This window comes from Eretmochelys imbricata, chromosome 28 (assembly GCF_965152235.1).
Source record: "Eretmochelys imbricata isolate rEreImb1 chromosome 28, rEreImb1.hap1, whole genome shotgun sequence".
NCBI lineage: Eukaryota > Metazoa > Chordata > Testudines > Cheloniidae > Eretmochelys > Eretmochelys imbricata.
Window position 1 is genome coordinate 256,811 of NC_135599.1, and position 13,826 is coordinate 270,636.

At 71.8% G+C, this 13,826-nt stretch overlaps 2 protein-coding genes across 3 annotated transcripts in view; one reads left to right on the forward strand and one right to left on the reverse strand.

Moving 5' to 3' along the window:
* Window positions 1-5,899: 5,899 nt before the first annotated feature.
* ZNHIT1 (zinc finger HIT-type containing 1) lies at window positions 5,900-10,913 on the reverse strand. 2 transcript variants are annotated; one of them, XM_077806830.1, is made up of 5 exons: window positions 10,758-10,913; window positions 9,524-9,694; window positions 8,571-8,650; window positions 7,197-7,366; window positions 5,900-6,106 (listed from the first exon to the last, which is right to left on the reverse strand). In XM_077806830.1, the coding sequence occupies exons 1-5, from the start codon at window positions 10,777-10,779 to the stop codon at window positions 6,085-6,087; spliced, it is 465 nt and encodes a 154-aa protein (XP_077662956.1). In that variant the 5' UTR covers window positions 10,780-10,913; the 3' UTR covers window positions 5,900-6,084. The 2 variants fall into 2 exon arrangements, with proteins under 2 accessions (XP_077662956.1, XP_077662955.1); XM_077806829.1 differs by having other exon boundaries at window positions 9,451-9,694.
* A 2,526-nt stretch (window positions 10,914-13,439) lies between these two features.
* The window catches only part of PLOD3 (procollagen-lysine,2-oxoglutarate 5-dioxygenase 3), a 39,990-nt gene continuing 39,603 nt past the window's right edge, over window positions 13,440-13,826 (forward strand). The window contains 1 exon segment of the mRNA XM_077806638.1: window positions 13,440-13,544. The gene's annotated coding sequence lies outside the window, so the exon portion shown is untranslated.

Consider the following 13,826-nt stretch of genomic DNA (forward strand, 5'->3'; position numbering starts at 1 on the left):
TGCCGGACCGTGGTAAAGACCCCGGGCCAGTAAAAGTTCTGTAGCAACCTCTGCCGGGTGCGCCGGATTCCCTGGTGCCCTGCGAGGGGGATGTCATGGGCCAGGGACAGGAGCTTGCGGCGATACTTCTGGGGGACCACCAGCTGCCTCCTGATCCCACAGGACTCTGCTTCCCTTGTGGGAGCCCATTCTCGGTACAGGAACCCCTTCTCCCACAGGAACCTCTCCTGGCAGCCTCTCCTCATGGTCCGTCCCACACCGAGGTCGGCCAGGTCCCTGAGCTTCCGCAAGGAGGGATCTTTCCTCAACTCGGCCTGGAACCAGCAGCTGGGGAAGGGATGGGGGCCCGGCTCCCCCTCAGTGGCCAGGTCTGAGGCCTCCGCCTCTCTGAGCCGTGCCCCTCGGCGCTCCCTCCCCACCAGGGTAGGGTCCTGCACCTCCGGTATGGTACCCTCCCCAAGGTCAGGGTGCAGTGCCCCTCGCCGGCTCTGGCTAGTCGAACCAGGGCGATCTGGGGCTTGCTTGGCCAGTCCTCTAGGTCTCCTCCCATCAAAACTTCAGTGGGCAAATGGTGGTGTACCCCCACATCCTTGGGGCCCTCCTTGACCCCCCATTTCAGGTGTACCCTTGCCACGGGCACCTTAAATGGGGTCCCGCCCACCCCTGTCAGGGTCAGGTAGGTGTTGGGCACCACCCGATCTGGGGCCACCACCTCAGGCCGGGCCAGCGTCACCTCCGCGCCCGTATCCCAGTATCCACTGACCTTCCTCCCATCCACCTCCAGGGGAACAAGGCACTCTCTTCGGAGGGACAGCCCCGCGCCCACCCTGTAAACCGAGCACCCTGAGTCCAGAGCCTCCAGCCTCTGGCGGAGCTGGCCTGGGGTACTCTTCCCTCCTGAGCAGGTGGTAAACTGGTAGCCCCCCTTTCCTGGGTCGTCTCCCCCTCGTCCAGCTGGGTCCCTACCCAGTTAACCCTGGGTAGGTTGGGTCTGCTCAGTCTGTCCCTGAGCCCGGGGCACTGGGTCCGTACGTGGCCTCTCTGGCCACAGTGATAGCAGCTCAGGTCACGTTGGTCCCCTCGAGCGGGTCGGAGGGGCCCGACGCCAGGCGTCCCCCTTGGGAGGGGGTTCTCCCTATTTCCCCGCTGGGAGGCCCCATGCTGACTCTCTCTCTGTATCGGGGGGGGGCCTGTTCTTTTGGGATTCCTGCCGGCTACCCCCTGACCGACTGTTCACAAACTCGTCGGCCAGCTGCCCTGCGTGCTGGGGGTTCTCGAGCTTTTTGTCCACCAGCCACAGCCTCAGGTCGGAAGGGCACTGTTCATACAGCTGCTCCGGTATGATTAGGTCAAGCAGGTCCTCTCTAGCTTGGGCCCCAGCTGTCCACTTGCGGACATACCCCTGCATCCGGTTGACCAGTTGTAGGTAGGTGACCTCCGGCGTTTTACGCTGACTCCGGAACCTTCTCCGGTACATCTCGGGAGTCAGCCCAAACTCACAGAGCAGGGCCTGTTTGAACAGTTCATAGTCCCCTGCCTCCGCCCCTGTCATCCGGCTGTACACCTCCACGGCTTTGGGGTCCAGTAAGGGGGTGAGGAACTGGAGCCTGTCGGCAGGGTCAACCCTGTGCAGCTTGCAGGCATTCTCAAAGGCCGTCAGGAAGCTATCTATGTCCTCCCCCTCCTTCCGCTGGGCCAGGAAGCACTTATCAAAGCTCCTTGCAGTCTTGGGTCCCCCCTCACTCACCGCAGCCGGGGCCCCACTGCTCCTCAGCCTGGCCAGCTCCAGCTCGTGCTGTCTCTGCTTCTCTTCATGCTGCCTCCGTTTCTCCTTCTCCTCCTGCTCATGCCTACGTTGCCCCTCCTTCTCCTCCTGTTCATGCTGACGTTTCCTTCTCCTCCTGCTCATGTTGACGCTGTTTTTCATGATCCTCCGGCTCCCTCATTTTCCTCTCCCTCTCCCATTCCAGCCGCCTCCGCTCCAGGGATGGGGAGCTCCACCGGGAGGATCCCCTGCTGGCTGCAGGGGTCAGGGTGCCCTCAGTATTCGCTGGGCTTCCCCCAACCCCTCCCCCAGGCCTAGGTAGGAAGGGTCTTGGGATGTCCTTGGCAGCAGTCTGACCCCTCCCAGCCCGGTCAGGCCCCAGGGACTGCGCTGCGTCCGCCGGGCGGCTTCCCTCAGGGACAGGGATCGGGTCATCCAAGCGATCCCGCTCCTCCAACTGGGCAATCAGCTGTTCCTTGGTGGACCTCCCGATGCGCAGTCCCCTCTGCCTGCACAGCTCCACCAGGTCGCTCTTAAGGCGCTTAGCGTACATCTCCCTGCTGGCCACTCGCAGGCCGGGCAGCTTCCCACGGTTTCCAGGAAAAACCCCTCGTGTGCCAGTCCTTCTTGAGGTCACCACCTCTTCGCCAGGGTCGAGCGGCAGACTCCTCCGCCCCGGGACCGCTCGCTGCAATCCCCCGGGGGACCCTGTTGCTGCAAAAGTCCTTCTCTCTGGTCACACATTCCCAGGGGTTAACCGCCCCCTGAAACCATCTCTCTCTGACTCTTCAGCACGCCCGGTCCCCGTCAACCCCCCTTCGTTTTACTGCTCCCCAGTCACTTACTGCAGGAAGCGCCGTTCACGGGGTGCAGGACATCCCACCTCTGCCACCAGTTGTCACGGAGTGTGGGGGAGTCCGGGGCCTGCACCCCTCTTCCTGGGATCCACTGAGACTCTCAGCCAGCCAGTAAAACAGAAGGTTTATTGAACAAGAACACAGCCCAAAACAGAGCTTGTGGGTACGACCACGACCCCTCAGTCAAGTCCTTCTGGGGGAGCAGGGAGCTTAGACCCCAGCCCTGGGGTTCCCCGCGTTCCTCCACCCAGCCCCAAACTGAAACTAAACCCCCCCAGCAGGTTCCCTCCTGCAGCCTCCGTCCACATTCCCGGGCAGAGGTGTCAGCCCCCCCCGCCCCCTCCTGGCTCAGGGGACAGGCTCTCAGGTCTCCCACCCCCACGTCAACACTCCCCCCTCCCTGCTGCGTCACATCATCACACCCGCGAAAAACTCCATTATGGGCGGAAAGGGTCCGGCCCCCTAAGTGCCCGCTACGACTGCCGCAGCCCCAGGGCAGCCTGCACCCCCAGCCGGAGCCCTCAGCCCCCCCGCACCCCGACCCGCTGCCCCAGCCCTGAGCCCCTCCCGCACCCCGAACCCCTCAGCCCCGGCCCCACCCGAGAGCCAGCGCCCCCAGCCGGAGCCCTCAGCCCCCCCAACCCGCTGCCCCAGCCCTGAGCCCCTCCCGCACCCCGAACCCCTCAGCCCCGGCCCCACCCGAGAGCCAGCGCCCCCAGCCGGAGCCCTCAGCCCCCCAACCCGCTGCCCCAGCCCTCAGCCCCTCCCGCACCCCGAACCCCTCAGCCCTGGCCCCACCCGAGAGCCAGCGCCCCCAGCCGGAGCCCTCAGCCCCGCAACCCGCTGCCCCAGCCCTCAGCCCCTCCGGCACCCCGAACCCCTCAGCCCCGGCCCCACCCGAGAGCCGGCACCCCCAGCCGGAGCCCTCAGCCCCCCCAACCCACTGCCCCAGCCCTGAGCCCCTCCCGCACCCCGAACCCCTCAGCCCCAGCCCCACCCAGGAGCCTGCGCCCCCAGCCGGGGCCCTCACCCCCCCCACCCACTGCCCCAGCCCTGAGCCCCTCCCGCACCCCAAACCCCTCAGCCCCGGCCCCACCCGAGAGCCAGCACCCCCAGCCAGAGCCCTCAGCCCCCCAACCCACTGCCCCAGCCCTGAGCCCCTCCCGCACCCTGAACCCCTCAGCCCCGGCCCCACCCGAGAGCCAGCACCCCCAGCCAGAGCCCTCAGCCCCCCAACCCGCTGCCCCAGCCCTGAGCCCCTCCCACACCCCGACCCCCTCAGCCCCGGCCCCACCCGAGAGCCAGCACCCCCCAGCCGGAGCCCTCAGCCCCCCCAACCCGCTGCCCCAGCCCTGAGCCCCTCCCGCACCCCGAACCCCTCATCCCCGGCCCCACCCGAGAGCCGGCACCCCCAGCCGGAGCCCTGAGCCCCCCAACCCAACCCACTGCCCCAGCCCTGAGCCCCTCCCGCACCCCGAACCCCTCAGCCCCAGCCCCACCCGAGAGTCTGCGCCCCCAGCCGGAGCCCTCAGCCCCCCAACCCGCTGCCCCAGCCCTGAGCCCCTCCCGCACCCCGAACCCCTCAGCCCCGGCCCCACCCGAGAGCCAGCACCCCCAGCCAGAGCCCTGAGCCCCCCACCCCAACCCGCTGCCCCAGCCCTGAGCCCCTCCCGCACCCCGAACCCCTCAGCCCCGGCCCCACCCAGGAGCCTGCGCCCCCAGCCGGAGCCCTCAGCCCCCCAACCCGCTGCCCCAGCCCTGAGCCCCTCCCGCACCCCGAACCCCTCGTTCCCCCCCCCCCCCCCAACATCGCCTACATGTTGGGGCACAAAACAAAATTCATTCCACACATGGACATAAAACATTAAAGAGAACATGGCCCCCCCCCGTGTGTGTGTTTGTTCCTGCCGCCCCCTGCCACCGGGGACGGGCCCCGCTCCGGGTGTGCGTCTGCGAGCTTTGTTTCTCTGCGTGTGAACGGAGCCAAGTGAATTGGTTTCGCTCACTATTTCATTTGCCAAAACCAGGCCGTTTGGGGGCCGCCGAACCCCTCTGTGGCCGGGAGCTGGCCCCGCGGGCTCGCCCCCGGCCCGCAGAGACCACCCGGCGAAGAGACGGGGGACGAAGCCGCCCCCTTCCGCCGGGCCGTTCGCAAAGAGCCGAGCGAAGGGTGGATCGCGGTGGGGGGCGCTCGGAGGGGCCCTTGGTTTCCCCTTCCCGACCCATCCCACACCCACTGCCCCCCGGCTGTGTGGGTGGGGCGGGGGCACGCCTGCCTCGGGGGGGGGGGTGTTCTTCCCGGTGGGAAGTAAAGGTGGGGGCCCGCTTAGCACAGACCTGGGTTCCGTTCCTGGCTCTGCCACAAACTGATCTTCCGCTGGTCCCTTCGTGCCTCAGTTTCCCCAGTTGTTCCGGGTTTGGCCCACACTGGGAAGGGGCCTGGTAGCGTGTGTGTTGGGGGGGGAGGGGTCACCGCCCAGCAGCTAGGCTCCTCCACAGGGGCTGCAGGGCCAGTGGGCTCCCGCTGGGGGGGCAGGGGTCACATCCCAGGGGCTGCCCCGCTCCCCAGCACGGCTTCGGCTCTGAGCGATCGCTGCTGCCTGCCGCCGCCGGGGACCAGTGCAGAGACCGGGCCAGTAACACCCGGCACTGAGGGCAGGTGGGGTGAGGTGCCCTGGGGGTTGGGATGCAGGACCCCTGGGTTCTCTCCCCAGCTCTGGGAGGGGAGTGGGGTCTAGTGGTCGGGGGGGGGTGCCTGGGGGGAGCCAGGACTCCTGGGTTCTACCCTCGGCTCTGGGAGGGGAGTGGAGTCTAGTGGTTAAAGCAGGGGGGAAGTGGGATCCAGGACTCCTGGGTTCTATCCCCAACCGGGAGAGGGGCGTGGGGTCCAGGCGTTAGAGCAGGGGGTGGGTGGAGGGGAACTACCAGCCCCCCCATGCTCTATCCCCTAGGCCCCACTCCCTTCCACCCACCCTCACCCAGTTCCTGGGGGTACAGCTGGGCCTGAGGGAGGGAAGAAGTTCCCCAGCACGGAGAAGAACCCTGGCGCCCTGTGCAGGGCCTCTCCTTGTTGTGGGGGATCCCTGAGCTGCCCCTTACTGTGTGCCTCAGTTTCCCCTCCCTCCATGCAACAGCGTGAACTCTCAGTTCTGGTGGGGACTGGGGGGGGAGGATGTATCTGTGCCCCTCCACTTGGATCTAGGCACCCCTCACCCAGTGCACTACGGGGCTGGATCCCTGGCCCACCCCAGTGAGCACAGAGAAAACACACAGGGTGTCGGGGATGGAGAATTTATTGACAGGCAGGCCCAGGGCCCCCCAGGATCAGACCCCCCCCCAGGCAGCAAGATAGGGGCCCCCCAGAACAGCAGGATCAGGGGCTCCCCGGGATCAGCCTCCTCCCAGGGCAGCAGGATCAGGGTCCCCAAAGGTTGGGGTGAAGATCCAGGATCCCGGGCAGGGCTAAACCGTCCACTTCAGGCACCTGCACAGAGAGACCGAGATTGGGGGGCGGGGTGAGATGGGGGCGTTGGCCGAGGTCCCCCCAGGGCGGGGTGGGAGCAGCAGAGAGACCAGAGGGGCTGGGGCTCGGCCTAGGGCAAGAAGTAGCATTAACAGAGAGCCCCCCAATACCTCTCCCAGGGATCCCACTGCCCGGCAACCCCCTCCCCAGCCCCGGTGCCTCCCTGAGCACTCACCTGGTCTCCTGGGGGGGTTCTCCCCTGAGAGATGGCTGAGGGGGGTCACCCCTGGTCTCCCAGGAAGTACCTGGGGGGAACAGCAGGGGTCTCCCCTGGGAGGTACAAGGGGTATCACCTGGTGTCCTGGGAGGTACCTGGGGTCGGTGGGGGTCTCCCCTGACCTCTAGGGGTTGCGGGGGGCTCCCCGGGGTGGTGGTGGGGTCCCCGGAGTCCCTGGGGGCAGTGAGGGGCTCTCCGGGTCTCCCCGTGGACAGCGGCCGGGGGGGGGGCCCTGGGGGTCCCGGCGGGGTCAGCGGCCGGGGGTGCCCTGGGGGGTGCCCTGGGGGTCCCGGCGGGGGCTCCCCGGGGTCAGGCCGGGGGGTGCCCTGGGGGTCCCGGCGGGGTCGGCGGCCGGGGGGTCCCCGGAGGGTGCCCTGGGGGTCCCGGCGGGGTCCCGGCGGGGTCGGCGGCCGGGGGGGTGCCCGGGGGGTCCCGGCGGGGTCGGCGGCCGGGGGGGTGCCCGGGGGGTCCCGGCGGGGTCGGCGGCCGGGGGGGTGCCCGGGGGGTCCCGGCGGGGTCGGCGGCCGGGGGGGTGCCCGGGGGGTCCCGGCGGGGTCGGCGGCCGGGGGGGTGCCCGGGGGGTCCCGGCGGGGTCGGCGGCCGGGGGGGTGCCCGGGGGGTCCCGGCGGGGTCGGCGGCCGGGGGGTGCCCGGGGGGTCCCGGCGGCCGAGGGGTCCCCGGGGGGTGCCCTGGGGGTCCCGGCGGGGTCGGCGGCCGGGGGGTGCCCGGGGGGTGCCCTGGGGGTCCCGGCAGGGTCGGGGGCTGGGGGGTGCCCGGGGGGTGCCGGCGGGGTCGGCGGCCGGGGGGGTGCCCGGGGGGGCCCGGGGGGCTCACCGGGTCTCCTGGTGGGTGCAGAGGCAGCGCACGGAGCAGTAGCGGGCCCCGCAGCTGACGCAGGTGTAGTGGGAGGGGAGGCCGCAGACGGTGCAGAAATGGCGCTGGGGCAGGCTGGAGCGGCCCGCACAGGCCGTCAGGTAGTTGGGGCCCTCGCCGGTGCTCAGGTTCTGGGGGCAGGGAGAGCGTGAGTCCCCGCCAGCCCCCCACGCCTCCGCCCCACACTGCACGCTGGCCCCCCATGGCTCCGCCGGCCCCCCACGCCTCTGCCCCACAGACCCCAGCGGCCCCCCATGGCTCTGCCCCACAGACCCGGCCCCACAGCTCCTGGATACACATCTGCCCCACAGCCACCGCTGGCCCCCCTGTGCCTTCACCACACTGCTCCTACCCCGCAGCCCCCCCCCAGCCCCCCCCCATGCTTCCCCCAGCACACCCTTACTCCTCCTAACGCTCCAGGCCAGACCTCCCCCCCCACGAACACACAGTCCAGGCCAGGCCGGACGCCCCCCAACCCACACACACTGTGGGGCAGGACCCCCCCCCCACACACACACACACACACTCAATACGTGGGCTGAGCCAGACCCCCCCACACACTCCGTGGGGGTTCCCTCTGGGGCTGGAGACATCGAGGGGGGGGGCCTGATTCCCTCTGGGGCTGGAGACATCGGGGGGGGGCATTACTCCCTCTGGGGGCGGAGACATCGTGGGGGGGGCCTGATTCCCTCTGGGGGCGGAGACATCGTGGGGGGGGGCCTGATTCCCTCTGGGGGCGGAGACATCGTGGGGGGGGCATTACTCCCTCTGGGGGCGGAGACATCGTGGGGGGGGGCCTGATTCCCTCTGGGGCTGGAGACATCGTGGGGGGGGGCCTGATTCCCTCTGGGGGCGGAGACATCGTGGGGGGGCATTACTCCCTCTGGGGGCGGAGACATCGTGGGGGGGGGGCCTGATTCTCTCTGGGCCTGGAGAGATCGTGGGGGGGGGCCTGATTCTCTCTGGGCCTGGAGAGATCGTGGGGGGGGCATTACTCCCTCTGGGGGCTGGAGACATCGGGGGGGGCCTGATTCCCTCTGGGGGCGGAGACCCCTGAGGGGGCCCCCGGCAGGAGCCAGGCGGGCTAAGGCTCGGAGCGGTGTGGGTCCAGGGGGCGGAGGGGCTGAACCCCCAGGAGAGAGTGGACCCCCCAGAAGGGCAGTCGCACTGAAGGGGGTGCCCCCCGTGGACCGCACGGGGCCGAGAGAGAGCACGAGTCCTGAGAGTCCGTGACACCCGCCCCCTGCCCCCCCCACACCCGCCCCCTGCCCCCCCCACACTCCCCCCTTCCGGGGGCCACCCAGCCCCCCGCGCGCGCCCCGGGGCCGGCCCCACCTGCTCCTCCAGCAGCGCCTGGAAGTTTTTCCGGAAGCGGAGTTTGAAGTGATCTCCCCGGGTCTTCTTCTTCTTCTTCCCTGGGGGGGGCAGAGCCGCCTTTCGAACCCGCCCCCCCACCGCTGCGGCCCAGCCGCGGGGCGGGGGGCCGGGGACCCCGCTGCCCAGTGCGGCGGGGGCGGGGCTGCCGCCCGGCCCCACATTGACAGTGAGGTTGAGAACCACTGGGTCAGAGAGAGACCGAGACCCCCACGCCCGGGGCAGAGAGACTGACGCCCCCTCACACGAGTGAGCCCCCCACCCTCTGTGGTCTGGACCCCCCCCCAGGATACCATCGTGGGCCCCGTCCCCGGGGTCGCAAGCCCTACAATCTATCCCCCACAGCAGCCCCCACCCCGGCTCTAACCCTAGCCCCCACTGCCCTCCCAGAGCGGGGAGAGAACCCAGGTGTCCTGGCTCCCAGCCACCCCCACCCCAGCTCTAACTCACCAGCCCCCACTGCCCTCCCAGAGCCGGGGAGAGAACCCAGGCGTCCTGGCTCCCAGCCACCCCCACCCCGGCTCTAACTCACCAGCCCCCCACTGCCCTCCCAGAGCCGGGGAGAGAACCCAGGCGTCCTGGCTCCCAGCCACCCCCCCGGCTCTAAGCACTAGCCCCCACTGCCCTCCCAGAGCCGGGGAGAGAACCCAGGCGTCCTGGCTCCCAGCCACCCCCCCGGCTCTAACTCACCAGCCCCCACTGCCCTCCCAGAGCCGGGAGAGAACCCAGGCGTCCTGGCTCCCAGCCACCCCCCCGGCTCTAAGCACTAGCCCCCACTGCCCTCCCAGAGCCGGGGAGAGAACCCAGGCGTCCTGGCTCCCAGCCCCCTGCTCTGAGCCACCAGCCCCCGCGCCCCTCCCAGGTCCCGGGGGCGAACCCAGGCGTCCCGGCAGCTCGGGGGGCGCCGGGCGCACCGGTCTCGGCGTCGTCGTCGAACTGGGGCAGGCGTTTCACCAGCTGGGGCAGGTTGGCGTGGGGGTCGTCCTGGAAGTTGTCGTTCTCCAGCGCCTCCAGCTGGCGGTTCAGGCGGCGCTGGCGGGTGGCCCGGTCCAGGATGCGCCGCTGGCCCGGGTCCTGGGACCGCACTGGGGGGGGGGGGCAGAGCCACGGGTCAGAACCAGCCCCCCGCCGGCCGAGGGTGTGCCCCCGCCCCCCTGCTCCCCCCACTGCCGCCCGCCGGGCGCCCGCCCCGCCCCCACGAACCCCGCCCAGACCCCCTGCCCCCCGCCGGCCGAGGGTGTGCCCCCGCCCCCCCTGCTCCCCCCACTGCCGCCGGGCCGGGCGCCCCGCCCCCACGAACCCCGCCCAGACCCCCTGCCCCCCGCCGGCCGAGGGTGTGCCCCCGCCCCCCCTGCTCCCCCCACTGCCGCCCGGCCGGGCGCCCGCCCCGCCCCCACGAACCCCGCCCAGACCCCCTGCTCCGCCCCCACCTCGCTCCCCACGAACCCCGCCAGACCCCCTGCCCCCCGCCGGCCGAGGGTGTGCCCCCGCCCCCCCTGCTCCCCCACTGCCGCCCGGCCGGGCGCCCGCCCCGCCCCCCCGAACCCCGCCCAGACCCCTGACCCCCGCCGGCCGAGGGTGTGCCCCCGCCCCCCCTGCTCCCCCCACTGCCGCCGGGCCGGGCGCCCCGCCCCCCCTGCTCCCCCACTGCCGCCCGGCCGGGCGCCCACCCCTCCCCCACGAACCCCGCCCAGAGCCCCCGCTCCGCCCCCCACCTCGCTCCCCACGAACCCCGCCCAGACCCCTGCTCCGCCCCCCACCTCGCTCCCCACGAACCCCGCCCAGACCCCCCGCTCCCGCCCCCCGCCTCGCTCCCCACGAACCCCGCCCAGACCCCCCGCTCCCGCCCCCCGCCTCCCTCCCCACGAACCCCGCCCAGACCCCCCGCTCCCGCCCCCCGCCTCCCTCCCCACGAACCCCGCCCAGACCCCTGCTCCCGCCCCCCACGAACCCCTGCTCCCCCCACTGCCGCCCGGCCGGACACCCGCCCCCGCGAACCCCGCCCGGACCCCCTGCCCCCGCCTCGCTCCCCGAGAACCCCCCCAGACCCCTGCTCCCCCCCGCCGCCCCTCCCCCGAGAACCCCGTGCTCCCGCCCCCCCCACTAACCCCGCCCAGCCCCCCACCATCCCCATCCGCTCCCCGCTACCTGCCACCTTCTTCTCCACCATGCTGGGGCCGGGCTGGGGGGGGGCCGGCGTCACTTCTGGGAGCCGCCCCCCGCCGCCATCTTAGGGGGGGCAGCCCCGCTTCCTCCTCCCCCCGCTAGGCCCCGCCACCGCCTCTTAGCCCCGCTTCCGCCTGCCCCCGCTAGGCCCCGCCCCCCGCCGCCGCCATCTTAGCCGGGGCAGCCCCGCTTCCGCCTCCCCCCGCTAGGCCCCGCCCCCCGCCACCGCCTCTTAGCCCCGCTTCTCGCCTCCCCCGCTAGGCCCCGCCCCCCGCCGCCATCTTAGCCGGGGCAGCCCCGCTTCCGCTCCCTCCGCTAGGCCCCGCCCCCGCCACCACCTCTTAGCCCCGCTTCCGCCTCCCCCGCTAGGCCCCGCCTCCGCCGCCATCTTAGCCGGGCAGCCCCGCTTCCGCCTCCCCCCGCTAGGCCCCGCCCTCTCGGTCCTGGTCCCCCACCCGCCCCAGCTCCTGTGCGGAGGAGCCAGGGGGGCGGGGGCTAGGTCAGCTGTGGCGCGGGCGGGGGGGGCGTCTGGGCAGGGCCCGTCCACACTGACCTGGGCTGGACCCCCCCGCCTAGTGCCCCCCCAGCGCCCCTCCCCCCCAGCACCCGAGTCCCTGCCCCCCCCCCACCATCCAGAGGGGTCCCCCACCCCCGACAGGGCTCACCCCTGAACTAGCCCAGCCCCCGGGCACACCCCCCCCGCAAGGGCTTGTTACAGCCACTGGCCGGGCGTGAGGGGGGGGACGCACCAGGCAGCCCCCCAGCCCAGATCTGTCCCCCCCCACTCTCCAGGGCGCTTGGGGGCGGCCCCCGGATCTTCCCACGTCCATCCTGGGGCCGGGGCTAGACCCTGACCGAGCCCCGACTCTCCACGTGGTCCCAGCTCGGCCCCCCCGAGGGCGTGCGGAAGGGGGGGTGCAAGCAGGGTCGTCCCCCCCCTACCCGTCAGCGGGGCACAGATCTCCTCTGGGGCCGGGGCGGGGAGAGCGAACTGCTCCGGCCCCGGGCCCGCGGATCCAGCTCCTCCAGCCGGCGGGGGGTGGGGGGCACAAACGGGGCCCAGTGATTCTGGCCGTGCCCCCCCCCGCCCCCCGAGAGGAGACGGAGGGGCGCTGACAGGCATCAGCAGCCCCCCGGCTTGCCCCGGCCCCGTGAAGGCCCGAAGCCCAAGGATGCCGGAGGTCGGGGCTCGTCTACACGGCAACGTGGGGGGAGATTCCAGGGCGCCGGAGCGAAGAAGCCGCCCAGCCCGGAGCCATGGAAGTGACACCCCCCCCCCCGCCAGGCCTCGTGGGGGCGATTTCCCGGCTCGGGCGGGAGGGAGCCGCCGACTCCGCCAGACACGCGCCGCTGGCGTGGCCCTAGTGTAGACGAGTCTCTGGGGCGGACCCCCCCCCCGGCCGCAATTGACACAGTGACCCCACCGAGTGCTTTCTACCCATGGGGTTGGTGGAATTGTGCCACTGTGGGGGGAGGGATTTTCAAACCCCCCCCATGAGAGCCCACTCCTCTCCCAGGCCCAGGAGGAGAACCCAGGAGTCCTGGCTCCCAGCCCCCCCCACTCTAGCCACTTGCCCCCACTTCCTTCCCAGAGCTGAGGAGAGAACCCCGGAGTCCTGGCTCCCAGCCCTCCCTGCTCTAACCCACCAGGACCCCAATCCCCTCCTAGAGCTGGGGAGAGAACCCAGGAGTCCTGCTCCCAGCCCCACCCCCACACACACACACTCTAGCCACTTGCCCCCACTTCCCTCCCAGAGATGGGGAGAGAACCCAGGAGTCCTGGCTCCCAGCCCCCCCTGCTCTAACCACTAGTCCCTGCTCCCCTCCCAGAGCTGGGAAGAGAACCCAGGAGTCCTGGCTCTCAGCCCCTCCCCCAGCCCCCTCCCAGTACCAAGGAGGGAACCCAGGAGTCCTGGATCCCTGCCCCCCCAGCTCTAACCACTAGCCCCTGCTCCCCTCCCAGTGCCAAGGAGGGAACCCAGGAGTCCTGGATCCCTGCCCCCCAGCTCTAACCACTAGCCCCTGCTCCCCTCCCAGTGCCAAGGAGGGAACCCAGGAGTCCTGGATCCCTGCCCCCCAGCTCTAACCACTAGCCCCTGCTCCCCTCCCAGTGCCAAGGAGGGAACCCAGGAGTCCTGGATCCCTGCCCCCCTTGCTCTAAACCACCAGCCCCACAGCCCCCTCATTCCCCAAGTGCCCCCTTTTCCCACGCTCCCCTCTCTCCCCCTAGGAGTCCCCCCTCATATTTCCCTCCCCGCCCCCCAAGGGGTCCCCATCCCTCACGGCCCCCCTCCCCAGCCCCTTCTCCGCCCCGCCCCCACTTTTTGGCAACGTGGCAGCGGGAACCAAAAACTTCCCTTTCTTCTGCCCCCGCTTTTCCAGCGTTTTCTCGGTCGGGAACTTTGCAGGCCGGGGATTGGCCGGCGGGGAGGGGGGTGCGGGGGGTTGGCTGAGGGCGGGGCTCCTGCTTTTGGGGTGCCCCCCCAGCGCCCCACCCATGCGGGTCCCGGCGGAAGGGGGAGAGGGGCGAGGGGGGGCCGCCCCCAGTCTGGGAGGGGCGCAGAACCCGGAGGGGGGGGCAGCGCCCCCACACACACGGGTGGGCGGGGGGGGCTGGGAGGAGCCGGGCTCGGATCGCGAGAGCTGCGAGCCCGGCCCCGCTCAGAGCTTCCCAGCCATGGAGCCGAGCCGGCCGCCCTCCTGCCCCTGGCCGCCCTGCTCCTGGGGGTCCCCGGCAGCGCCCCCCGGGACCGCCGGCGCTCAACGCGGGTGAGCCCCGGGCAGGGGGGGATCGGGGGCGGGGACACGCGGGGTTAGGGGGGAGATCGGGGGCAGGGGACACGGGGAGGGGCGCAGGGGGGGAGATCGGGGGCAGGGGACACGGGGAGGGGCGCAGGGGGAAGGCGAGGGGATCGGGGCAGGGGACACGGGGGTGTTGGGGGGAGATCAGGGGCAGGGGACACGGGGAGGGGCGCAGGCGGGGAGATCGGGGCAGGGACACGGGGAGGGGCGCAGGGGGAAGATCGGGGGCAGGGGACATGGGGAGGGCGC